This window comes from Rhipicephalus sanguineus, chromosome 6, assembly GCF_013339695.2.
Source record: "Rhipicephalus sanguineus isolate Rsan-2018 chromosome 6, BIME_Rsan_1.4, whole genome shotgun sequence".
Taxonomy (NCBI): domain Eukaryota; kingdom Metazoa; phylum Arthropoda; class Arachnida; order Ixodida; family Ixodidae; genus Rhipicephalus; species Rhipicephalus sanguineus.
In genome coordinates, this window is record NC_051181.1 from 177,532,078 (window position 1) to 177,545,550 (window position 13,473).

Consider the following 13,473-nt stretch of genomic DNA (forward strand, 5'->3'; position numbering starts at 1 on the left):
TTCAACAATGTTATTTCAAGCACTCATTTTATATTGCGACAAATATTATGTCGTAACACATTAATTTATGTTGGTTATAGTAATAATTCCTAATTACTGTAATTAAATATCCCTTTATTGTGAAGCCATTCGTGCTCTCTTTTTGCACAAATAAATTAAATCTCAGGCTAGAAATATAGTGCAAATTTGTAGGGGTGTGCGAATATTCGAAATTTCGAATATTTTTAGAATAGTGTTTGCTATTCGATTCGATTCGCACTGAAATTTTACTATTCGAACTATTCGAACTTCCCAAAGACAAATGCAGTCAACGTCCGGTTGAAAGTGACCCCTTCAGATTTTCAATATGCTTCACCTCATTACACTCTCGTATTGCGGCAAAGCTGCCTTTCAAGCTCCGTTACGGTCGAACTTAGCCAAGAGACAAAGTCCGGTTAGAAGTGATCCCTAGATTTTCAATATGCTTCACCTCATCACACCCCCGTATTGCGGCAAAACTGCCTTTCAAGCTCCGTTACGGTCGAACTTAGGCAAGAGAGTCAACGTCTGATTGGAAGTGGTCCCTAGATTTTCAATATGCTTCCATCCTCACACCTCGTATTGCGGCAAAGCTGCCTTTCAAGGTCCGTTACGGTCGAACTTAGCCAAGAGACATTCAACGTCCGTTTGGAAGTGGTCCCTAGATTTTCAATATGTTTCACCTCATCACACTCCCGTATTGCGGCAAAGCTGCTTTCAAACTCCGCTACGGTCGCAAATGTATTAACTCAAGAAAATGCTGGTTCCAATATGGAGATGAAAGATTTGGCAGAGTTGGGGGCTCAATTAATGCTGTTTTGGACCTGAAATTTGGGCAGGAAGTCCGAAAAATCGGACGCCAAAGCTTTTTAGCATCCAAAATTTCAGATGTTCTTATATATCGACGTCTACGAGGGCAGATTTGGAACTCCGGACTTGAAGGGAGCACTCCCTTCTCTGCCACACCAGTTGGCTTCCACAGAGTTGAGAGAGGAGAGGCTGAGGAAATGGCATTTTTGCCCATCACGTGTAAAGTGTTGTCGGCAACACTTTGGTTGCACCAAATCATCTACATAAATAAATTCGGCCTCTACATTGCCTCATTCTGATAAAAAGACAACTATGAAATATGACCCCACCAGCGCTTCATCAACCTAGCGAAAAGAAACACTTTCATGTTGCTATCTCACAAGAACATACTTAGGGATTCTCTGCAACTTTTTCTGTAATTTCACTTCGAATTATTCGAAAAATGTTTGAGAAATATTCGAAAATTATTCGAAATTATTCGATTCGATTCGCACTTAATTTTTATTATTCGAATTCGCTTCGCACCCAAAATTTTGCTATTCGCACAGCTCTACAAATTTGTTTTCGTTTATGTCCATGTTGAGCAAAGAAAAATTGTACTTTCAACGTGGGTCGCGCGAAACAGCACTTCGAACGACTTGTCGAATATGGTAGTGCTTTCAGCAAAGTGATCATATGCAACAGTACACTGCAAAATGAAGTTAAATGAAGACAAATCTATTATGCACAATGTTCAATGCATTCAAAGCTCAATGTGTCTTGCCCTTTCTTAGTGCCTAGTCGATACAAATAGCAAAAATAAGTGCTGTACACAATAGTATACATAGCGTCTCATAAGGTTAAGGGGTTCAACCACCCCCCTTGCCTGACAAAATTTCTGGCTATGCACCTGCCTGTCAACATTTTTCATGTTTTATACATACTACTGCTAAGTGCATGACATTTTAATTCTTCTTCATGTCAAACACTCCGAAACATCATTTACAAGTTTGTGTGATCTTGATATCTTTGTACTCACTAACTTATTTATTTATACATTTAAATGCGTGTCAATAAACCCCAGGTGGTCTAAATTAATCCACGACCCTCCACTGTTGTGTCCCGCTTTACTTGCAGTGCATTTTCAGGATACTTGACCCAGCGATTTAATTTTATCATTCTTAATGCACACATAAAAATAGGTGCTTTGTGAAATACAGTAGAACCCCACTGTTACTTTCCTGGGTGCTGTGCTTTCCTGACTGTTACGTCATTTTCGGCCGGCCTCGGCATAGCTCTCATAGGATCTAGTGCATTGGGAATCGTGCTGTTATGTCACAGCTGTGGGACTATTCCCGCATTGTATGTTGCGAACCAGCCCTCTGAGATGACCCGGGTGGGCTTGTTGACTTTTCACGTGCTTGGCTTGGTCCACTTGGTGGCTAGGCGATCGAATTGGTTGCCAGAAGCGGTAAGGGCCACATTTATGGTGTATTTTTAAGTCCCGCCACCAGAAACACGACCTCTGAGATCTGTATCTTTCGTCTAAACATGGCGTCTTGACATGTTTGGGTGCTCCGTCACAGCGTCACAGCTGCCACCGTTTTCAACCATCACTGGAAACCACCGTCACTGCCATCGTCACTGCTGCCACTGTCGTGCGATGCTGCACGATTTCTTCAAGCGAAATGTTTGAAATAAAACTGTGTGTGCTTCTCACCACTACTCTAATTTCTGATTTTGTCCTGTTTCTCGGCTTTTATGTTTCGCGGCTCTTACTGTGTTTTTTGCTGTCCCATGGAAAACGTATCAACAGGGTTCTACTGTACTATGTACAGCTTATCGCTTTGCAATGCAGGTTATTTCAAGGCAGCAATGTCACTTTGGCACCCACATTTTGGTTTAGGTTTCTCTTAGCCCGGAACAAACATACGAGCCATATACAACATTTAAGCCATAACTGCATTTGTTATGTCTAGTAATAATTTAAAAAACTGTGTGTACCTTACACCTGTGTACATCATACACTTTGCACCTACTGCATGTGCTAAGCTGTGTGTAGTGTATCTAAAGCTGTGTACATCTTGCACTTTACTAACTTAGTGAGTGCACAAGTGAGTGAGTGAGACTGTGTTGGCTTCTGCAGGTGTACTTCTACATTACGAAGATGCCACACTCAAGGACCTGTACTTCTTGGATCCACAGTGGCTTTGCGACGTGTTGGCCCACGTAGTCACTGTGCGTGAGATCAACCCTTTTGCACGCAATGGTGAGTAACACACTGTGACGGAGGCATTTGTTGTGTTATGCGTGAAAGTAGATTCTCTAGAGCAGTGAGGCAAGAGCTTTGAAAGATGGAAGAGAAATTATTGCCCCCAAGATTGTTAACATACTATTGTGATGTTAGCTTGTAAAGTGTCATTACAAGAGAGGTAACGAGGGAAAGTGCTCTTTAGGTATGCAAAAATTGCATCACACAGGTGTAGTAAACAAGTGGGGCATTATCGCTGCATGCTTTGTGGCAGCAGCTTCTATGCGGATCTTCGAAAGGTGCGAATCACTGGGGTGGCTGCCTTTACAGGCATCATGCGCTTGGAAGACCTGCAGCACTTGTTCCGAAGTGCTGAAACACGCAGCTACTTGCTGAGCCTGCTGAACAAGTTTGAAGTGGCGTTGACCTGGGACGGCCGCAGCCTGCTCATTCCGTCTTTGTTGCCTTCCGAAGAGCTGCTTCGCTGTGGCCTGCCGGGAGCCGACGTCCGGGTAAGCTTTGTTTCCGCACTTCCCCATGTGAACGTCCTTAGGTTAACCTCATTGTGATTTCTACCTCATTCACCTGGAGAAGGAGAGCTACTTATGTTGAAATAGTTGCTAGTGACATACTGCTACTATTGTGACGTACTGCTACTAGTGATGTAAGTGAAGCCTTGTTGCCATTTCCGTGTTAATTTACTGTATTTGCCTGCGTAATGATTTCATATCTTAATTTTGTCGTGAGAATTGGATTTTTTTTTCCACCTAATGATTGCTCCTCGAACTTAACGCCGTGAGTGTCATCCGCTCTATCCCACCGGTGGTGATACCACCTGGAGGCTGTGTACCATCTATGAAATGCTACGTAAACTACGTTGCACGTAGCACTGGGGCATGCAACAACTGAAAAGAGTGTGAAGACGAGCTCGTTAGTATCAATCCGTCCTGAAGAAAAACAACGCCCGTCGTCGTGTGTTCGTTTCTCGTCCGTGTTTTAAGTTATGCTGTTTCTTTTTCAAGATGCTCGCAACAAATTGCGAGCGGCAGCATTGGCAATGTGTTGTCGTGTAGCGAAACAAAGGCTTATGTTGTCATATATGTCCAGAACAACTCTGAAAGATTTCCCATACGCTTATTAGACTTATGGGTGTTTGTACAGTGACCAAAGATGGCACATGTGCACGTGTATAATTAAAGAACACATGCTAAACCCACTTATACTTTTGGTATGCTTCACCGCATAGCATTGCGATACTGCATTGAAACACTCAAACATATTACAGGGAACCAGACAGGAAAACGCGTTATGGGGACCCGATCATTATGTGGTACTTCTAAGGCCCTTGCCAGTGACTGAATAACATATACAGTCAACGACCGATAATTCGGACTCCACGGGGAACGTAAATAAGTCCGAATTATCGAATGTCCGAAAAAATGAATGCGTCAGAAAAAAAAAAAAAACTTTTATTGACACTTCAGGGTCCCAATGGCCGAAAAAAGTTGTCAATGCATTGCTGCCCGCACTTCCGCTTACGTGCAACCAAGTCCGCCTGCATCTCCGCCAGTTTGATGTGATCGCTATACGATGACGAGCTGGTTTCGTTCGTGAAGGCAACGCATCTGTGCCGCGCACTTAGCGGTCGCACAAAGAGGCAGCATGAATGGCGGCGCGGCGCGCTTGGGTTCTCGCCTATTAAATGCGCGCACTACGCATGCAACTGCACCAGGCCACATGCACTATCGAGCAGTTGACTGAAGATGCTTATCGTAAGGCTTGTCAGCGATTGAGCCGTACTGGCACGTTTGCCACCTGCCGCCATCACGCGTCCGTGCATTTCCACTGCTTATCCGTAAAGACATCGCCGCACGGCGCCGTGAAAGCGGCCTCTTTGAATTTCCGGTCCGCTTCACCCCATAACACTTCGGCATCACGACAAAGCTGACTTTCGGACTCTGCTACTGTCGCAAACAGGTCGACTCGCGAAAGCGCTGGTTCGAACCTACAAGATGATAGACGCGGCAGAGGTGGGGGCTTCAATTATTGCCTTTCGGACCTGCAATTTGGGCAGAAAGTCCGAAAAATTGGACGCCGAAGAGTTTTAGTGTCCGAAATTTCCGACGTTCTTGACCATTGACGTCTATGGGGCTGGTGATGGTGCCGCGAAAGCGTCCGAATTTTCGAGCATGTCCGGAAAATCGGGCGTCCGAAAAATTGGCAGTCCGAAAAATCGGTATCTGCCGCTTTTCGTTGTCGTCGGCGCGGCCTTCGGCGCTGGCTGTGAGGGCACCGTTGGCGCCATTTAACTCAGATCTTTTGAGACAGCAGATCGTAAAATAAAGCAAGTCTCGAGATAAAACAGAACGCACGCACAGAACGCTTTACCGCAGACACATTCGACAGAATGGCGGCGATGGCAGCGCAGCGCGGGGATACAGGAACCGATGGCGATGGCGATGGTGATCTGGCTATACCCTTTGAATCGGGTTGCCTGCGCTCAATGTGCGGCGTAGCCTGGAAAACTTTAAAAAAAAAAAGGAAAGAAGAAGAAGGAAAAAAAAAAAAGAAACGTATTTCAGAGCATCGCGGCTCCAAGACATTCCCGGAAACATGGGCACGGGAGTCACCGCGGCGCACCATACCGCCACCAGTGTTCCAACCGTTGTTTGGTTAACTCCACGTGTTCTGGCGCCTTTACGCTGGTCTTCTCCTTCGACAAAACCGAGTGCCGTCTGTAGCGATGTTGTCTCGGAGGGTGGGTGGATCTTCGGACACTGGAGGACTATGTGTTCGATTGTTTCCTCTGCTGCATTGCAAAGGATGCATTGCGTCTGCTGCCCGTCAACATAGTGTACCCTCCAGTGTTGAGTACGTAGCACGCCAGATTGTGCCTCTGCCAACAAACCACTTCCTCGTGAATTGTCGAAAAAAGCTTCCTTGGCAATGTCTCCCTTCCCCATCATGCACACAGTCATAGACGACTTCTTTTCGGCCATTCTCACCCACTCTTCCCTTTCCTGCTGCCGCACCAGCTGCCTTGCACTGACCGCTGGCACTGCCACCTTCACATCGCCCTGCGTGGATTCCAGACAGACAGTGGGGAGGTGATATCGGTCCCGCAGGCTACGTATGCGACGTGCCCACTTTGTTGAGCAGCTGGCAAAGATGGTGTGCACCCACACCTGTTGTGTGAGATTGGCACTGGGGAGGCGCATGAAACGCTTCTCGTACGTTGCCTTAGCCACTGCCTCACGAGCCACGAAGGAGGACCACCCCACGTCTCCCTGTATCGCCTCAATAGGTGTCTGTCGGTGCACGCCCAGGGCTACTCGGCCGGCTTCTCTTTGACGTCTTTCCAGAAATTCTCTTGTACCGGATGAGATGCACAGCACCGCACTCCCATACGTCAGCCCCGGTACCGCTACCATCTTCCACAGCCCCCTCATCACTTCATACCTGTTGAAGGCCCACAACGTCTGCCTACCCAAGATGCCTCGGTATCTTGTTGCCTTCATCCTCAGTGCGTGCTCGTGCTGCTCAAGATATCTGGGCCCTGTGTTCAAGTGTACTCCGAGGTACTTCACCCTGTCCGTGCACTGTAGGGTGCTTCCTTGTAGAGACCATGCTTCCCTGGAGTAGCTCTTCGGCCCCCATACCATGACGCCGCACTTTTGTGGATTGAACCGCAGATGGAGTGTGGCCATCGTGTCCCCACATATGTCCAGCAAAGCCTGGAGCTCGTCCGGTGAGTGTGCCAGCAAAGCAATGTCGTCTGCGTATATCAGCGCTGGGGCCCTCGTCGTCACTGCCCTCCCCTGCTTCTTGTGCCGCAGTGCGTACCCGCACCCTGATGCTTCCAGCTTTTGGGATAAACCTACAATGTAGAGCATGAAGAGCAGCGGCGACAATGGACACCCTTGGCGAAGTCCACACTTACTCTTCACAGATGCTGTCATGTGGCCCCCCCAGTCCGCCCTGGCCGTTACCCCTTCATACAGTGACCTGAGGATATCTAGGTCCTCTTCCTCAAGACCCAGCCGTTGCAGAATATCCCAGAGCACTGGAATGTACGATGTTCGCGATGTCGATACGATTTCCCACAGTTGACCAGTGCCTCCAAGATCTGCATTTCCAATCACAAATCTGAGGCATAAAGTAGCGATCGAAATAGAGCCTCATAGATCGCCAATTAGCTTTCGTTTTGATCTCTGAGGCCATACTTTGTATGGTACGGGTGCCAGAGGAGATAATGGCTGGCGATTCGGCGTGCGCGACAGTCTCAGACAGGGTCTGGATTATCGAATGTAGATCTCGCAGCTGTCCGAAATATCGGTCGTCTTTACACATTACTTCTATGGGATCATCGGCGGTGCCGCGCGACAGTCCGAATTACTGAGCATGTCCGAATTATAGGTGTCCGATTTATCGGTCGGCGACTGTAGAATAATGAAAGCGTGAGGTGCAATTCATGTAATGCATACCTTGTTACAAATGTAAGCCTCAACTTAATTTTTTCAGTTATGCTCATGGTAACAACGATGAGTTCCAACCAGCAGCTTGTTTAAATTTTACCATACGTAATGATCACACCCCCAAGTTTGCATAAGCTTTTGACAGAAAGGAAATACAATCACTATATGATTAAACATGTATGGTTCTGGCATCAGAATAGCAAAAGGCAGCCTGCCTCTTTTTTTCAATAGTACTTATGATGCATTGCTGTCAAGTTGCTGTCCAAGTTGGTGGCAAGTTGCGTTGCTGACCAGTTGATTGCAGAGCAGTGTGCCGTGTTGCAGGTGCCCGTGAGGTCCCGAGGCTGGGGCCTGCGCTCCGCGATGACTCGAGGAAACTCGGCTGGCGCCGCGCAGACACCAGGGAGTGGCGGATGCACACTGAGGGTGCTCGCTGCGAGCCGGGAACAGCCCGCAGTGCAGCGGCTCGTGCTGCTCTCGTACCTGCCCAGTGGTTTCTGGGCGCGCCTTATCACTCGCCTGCTGGCTGATGACCAGGTAACACCCTGCTAAATTTTTCACACGTGTGAGGCACTTTATTAACCCCCCCCCCCTCCCGCGTAACATTGCCAGTACATATGTTGCTTCTGTGACTGTTACGTGATGGAAATTCAAACAGTGCAAAATTAAATGTAGACAAGAGAAAAAAAGAGTAGACAAAAAGCCTCTTGTTCTGTTATCTACGTCAATTTGGCACTGTTTTAATTTCCATCATGTACCCGTACCATGATTAAAAAGATTGCAGTGGCTTAACTCGGCTATGCCAGAATATACGTAGCGTGAGCTAAGGTTCAGCTGATTATTCTTAGCTCTCCTGGTTGTCTAGGATTAGCTTGATTATCATGCTTACTGCTGCTTCAATGACACACACATGGTGTACACATTACATGACACATGTATATTTATTTTTTGCTCAACGCCATTTCTCTATTCCCACAAAGACGGCTCGGTGGTCAGTGTAGTAACACGCTGTCATCTCTATGGCTTCAACGCGGTAGCATCACAGACCGTGCCCGACGGAGAGGGACACTATCACCCGTGGCGCAGTTTGCGTGTTCATGCAGTGGCAGCAGTCGACGCACTCGGTCAGTCGACGCTGCACACATGACAGGGACGCGATCAGCCCGCCCGCAGCCACGGGCTCATAGCGTTAGAATTTTCCAGTGTTCCGGTGCGTTAGCTGTGTGACATCACTGCTCCTCGCGCATGTGCAGCACGGCTCGTACGTGCACGCAGAACCGCTCCAGCTCGGCCAGTGTAGCTAACGCTACAAAAGCACACCTAGAATGGCGACAAAGAACACAGGACGGAGCGCTTACTATCCTACCGAAAGGAACGCTTACCGATTGAATGCTTACCGCTAGTAAGCGCTTCATCCTGTGTTCCTTTTTAGTCCCTGTTCTAGTTGCGCTTTTGTAATCATGAACTTATACCAACTCACCCAAATGTTTGCTCTTATGATCAATGACTGTCGGTGTCTGTCATGGCTCCACTGTCTTTGTGATGCCTTTTTAACCCTGTTGAACTTACCACAGGTGGTGGAAGCACTTCGCGGCTACCTGGCCCCACCACGCGGCTGGGAGAAGGATCCAGGCCTTGCTGCTGCACTGTCGCAGCGCGCCGAGTGGCTCTGCTGGCAGACCGGACTTGAACTACGACATGCACAGGTATCTAAGCTGGCCAGTGCATACTGACGGGGGGTTTGTGCTGAGAGGGGAGAAGGGGATAGTGACGGCATAAGCAGACCAATTCCACAAGGGTGGGATGAAAGGGAATGGAGAATGCGCGTGTGTTGGGTGCGGGTCTCGGAGACTGTGTGTAGTTGCCGGGAGGAGAACGAGATTGTGCGAGTGTGGAGTGAGCAGCAGGGGGGCGCGCGGGAATATGCAAGAATGGAGTCACTGTATATGCTACCTTTAGGTAGCAGAGTTGCGCATAGGTCTGGCAAGCAACCACAGCTATGCAGCAAAGCCGCTCTGCGTTTTTGCAGGTGACATACCCACCGCGTCGCCGATCGACAAGTTTGGCATGTCAAAGGCCGGTGATTAACTTAATTGTCGATGCCTGGTGGCAATCCAATTCGCTGCAGCGGCGGCGTAGAGAAATAGAAAAATTGGTCCAAGCGGCAGCTTCTCCACAATGCATGGTTGCTAGCGGCGTTTGGTAGACAGATGCGCAACTCTGCTACCTAAAGGTAGCATATACAGTAACTCTATGCGAGAAGAGAGACCGAGAGGGATGTGAGGAGTCAGGCATGTGCCACATGAAATAAAGGTGTGTGTTTGGGATGTGTTGGTCTGTCATCAATTTTGACACTGCATACCTAACACATAGTGCAAGTGGATTATGTTGATGTTGGAGTTGTTCTGCTGTTACCACCTACCCGCTCGTTACGCTCAAGGTGTAAGTCGGTATTGTTATAGCTCGGAGAGAAAAATATGTCGCACCATAAAGACGAAGGTTGAAATAGATCAAGTCACTTTGAGAGAACTAAATCGCTAATGGTAGTAGAAGAACAATATTTTATGTCTGTGTGATGGCTAAGAGTGCTGACTTAGAAGCAAGACGATGATCCCTCATCTTGCACAGGCAGTGCATGCAGCACTGTGTTGCTGAGGTAACATTCTTAATGAACATCATGAGGCCTGTTACAGTATCTTCAGATAAGATTGCCAGCCGCTCAAAGCCGTTTCTTTTCCGTAGACAAAAATGCAGGTTTCCTGTAGAAGGTATGACAGAGACATCTTTTTTTTTTGTTCTTTCATTGTTATTCAATTCAGCTAATTCTAGTTGTAATTCATTTCTTCTTTAGCAGTTAAAATGTTTGATTTCGGGTTTATGCAACTGTTGCTGATAATGCATGTGACCGTGCATCAAATATGTTAGCCAGACCATTATGACTCTGCTTTATGGTTTCGTTAACATTGCTTAAGCGCAACGGTGAACTTGTGCTTCAGTGCAGCATTATTTATACTTTAGTGTTTCAATAAATACTAGGCATGCTTTTTTAATGTTTAATAAATGCATTATTTTTCTTACAGCATGTCCATCGTAAGTATGCTCATGTGAACCAGCAATTTGACCTTCTGTTTGGCATTGGTGTTTAATATCTACGTATCACAGTTTAGCTCAAACCAAATAGAGGTCATATGTTGCTAAATGTTTAAGCAGAAAGCTTTAAAGGAGATTGAATGCAAATAATTTTTAACCGTTGTACACCGAAACTCAAAAAGATGCGCTTCAATTCTTACTTAAAACTTCTTATTAATTTCATATTCAGTTCATGAACACTGCATTATATTATGTACAGCCAGCCACTAAAGTTGATAGGTCACTGTTTTCATGACATGCAAAAATGCAAAAACGCTCATGTACAGTACTCACAGATTGAAACTTGAAAATTTAAAGCTAAGTACTGTACATAGTAGTACTTTCTTTTCAAGCAACTACAGTTCGTGTCATGTCGACATAATTTTGACTCAGGCACTTACATCGGAGCCAACATTACCTTTAGCGACCAGATTGGCAGTAACATGATGCGGTTATCACAACCAATTGCTCATAGTAGTCGTTATACGAAAAAAAAATAAAATGATGTCGTGTCGTGTTTCAGTCTGTGAGTACTGTGCTTATATCGGGGTGCATATCAAATGATGCTAGTTGATCATAATTGGACTGGTGTCCCACGCTCAACCATGACGCGGTTTTGACACCTAGGACATTGGAATTTAAAGGGACACAAAAAGCAAATATCAACTCGACGTAGATTGTTGAAATAGCGTTCCAGAAACCTCACAGTGCTTTTTTCGTGCTTAGGAAATGCACAGTTTGAAAGAAATTCACATTTTAGTGGTCCGCATACCATTAGCGCTGCTCAAACCATCCACCTCAGAGAACGGCCTTCTGACATGGCATTCGCCATGCCCGCCCTTTACTGCCCGACAGCTGGCGCATTGGAGCACAACCTGGCAAAAACAGAACTTAAGTTGTTCTCAAGGGTTACAGCCAAGCAGTTCTTTTTTGCATAAATCAGACTGAAATGCAAAAGTTGCATTGTATTCAGTGTAATGCACTGCAATTTTCTTTTTTGTCACGGGTAGTCTGAGTACTTGCGGTTAATTGTACTGAAGCCCTACTACATTATCAGGCTTGCATTTCAGAATGTCACACTATTGGCACAAATTGTGTCCTACGTTTACCTTGATTTCTTGATTGCCAAAGCACTGCTGCGTTTAATATTGACTTTTAGGTGTTCTCAAACACTGACCTTTCACTCTGAGATAAATTATTTGCCTTTAGTGTCCCTTTAATTGTTTAATTAACTCACCCGCCTACAGGCTGTAGTCCTGCGTCTGCGTGAAGTGGTGTCAGGCGGTGCGCCCTGTGACCTGCTCGGTGCCCGTCCACGCGTGCGCCTGGAAGGCCACTGGAGCCCTGTAGAGACTCAGGGTGCAGTCGCTCTGCTGCTGGAGCTTCCATTGGAGAGGCGGCAGTGGGGCCCTGCATTGCTGCTGCCGCGCATGGAGAGCGCAACGCAGCTGCTTGCCCTGGCTGCGGACCACGTCGACACCCTACTTGAAGACTGGTACCCCGCTCTGGGCACACGCTTCGTGCACACTTCCCAGGGGCGCTTTCTGGTCACCCGTCTGGTACCGTGCCCTTCTTGTGCCACCGGTCAGGGCTGCAACATGGCCCCTTCCTCCGGACCACCTTCTCGTGCGAGCACCGATAGCGGCGTTGTTGACAGGTATGATGGAGCTCATCCCGAACTGATTTGTCTGTAAGCCAGATGCCACTTCATGCTCAGTTTGAAATGCTTAGTTGGAAATAAACTCATGTTTTTAGTGGTCTGCACACCGTTAGTGCAATTCAAACCGCCCGCCTACGAGAACGGCCTTGTGACATAGCCATGCCCGCCCTATACTCGATTTACTGCCCGACAGTCAGCACTGCGGTGCAACAAAGCTAGGGGCTTTAGCGGAGCACAACCCACTGAAAACAGAACTTGCGTCGTTCTGGGTAACATCAAGTTCTTTCTTGCATGAATCAGACCGAAATGCATAAGTTGCATTTTATTCCGTCTTGTAATGCACTGCAATGTTCTCTTTTGTCACGGGTAGTTTGGGTGCTTGCTATACTGAGTCCCTACTACGTTATCAGGCTTGCGTTCCAGAATGTTGCACTGGTGGCGCAAATCGTGTGCTACGGTCACCTTAATTTTTTGATTGCTGAAGTGCTGCCGTGTATAATGTCGGCGTTTTAGACGTACTCAAGCATCGACCTTTCACTCTGACATAAATTGTTATTTGCCTTTAGTGTCCCTTTAACACTATCATTTGTATGCTTTTCCTCAGTTGTACAGAGTAGCCAACCTCTCTCCTTTTCCTTCTTGTCCCCCTGTTTAAGTTCCAGAAGAGAGAGAAAGATGGATGGTAACCATAGTGAAAAGGCTGAGGATATCAGCATTGCTATTGGCTTCGCATGTTTCTCTAAATGTTAGATAGGGGTTAAGGTGTGTGCAGTTATCACACAAATGCACAAACAGAACATGCACCCACCGGCACAAACATACCGTATAAACGCGTGTAAGGGCCGCACTTTTTTTTCAAGAAATGAGGGCCAATTTTCAGGGTGCGGCCCATACACGCGACATTTTTTTTTTTTTTTAAGTAAAAACGCACCAGTTAGCGAACGAAAAGCGTTTATTGCAGTATACGACATTTCTTGCGACATACGTGCTCAATCGTCGTCACTCGGCGAGTCCTCAGACTTGGAGTCCGAGATGAGATGGTGTGCTGCGAAGCGCCGTCACCCCACATGCAGTCATCTTCCGTGCCATCCAAGCTGTTAGATATCCCGGCGACTTTAAAACTTCGGGACACAATGTCCGTCGACACCGAG

At 46.9% G+C, this 13,473-nt stretch overlaps 1 protein-coding gene across 1 annotated transcript in view; it reads left to right on the forward strand.

The window, feature by feature from the left end:
- Nucleotides 1-13,473, forward strand: part of LOC119397092 (leucine-rich repeat serine/threonine-protein kinase 1) — a 140,557-nt gene that overhangs the window by 103,482 nt on the left and 23,602 nt on the right. The window contains exons 9-13 of the mRNA XM_037664533.2: nt 2,954-3,076; nt 3,389-3,570; nt 7,858-8,070; nt 9,108-9,239; nt 11,910-12,319. Coding sequence (XP_037520461.2) covers nt 2,954-3,076; nt 3,389-3,570; nt 7,858-8,070; nt 9,108-9,239; nt 11,910-12,319 — 1,060 coding nt within the window. The remainder of the gene's footprint in view (nt 1-2,953; nt 3,077-3,388; nt 3,571-7,857; nt 8,071-9,107; nt 9,240-11,909; nt 12,320-13,473) is intronic.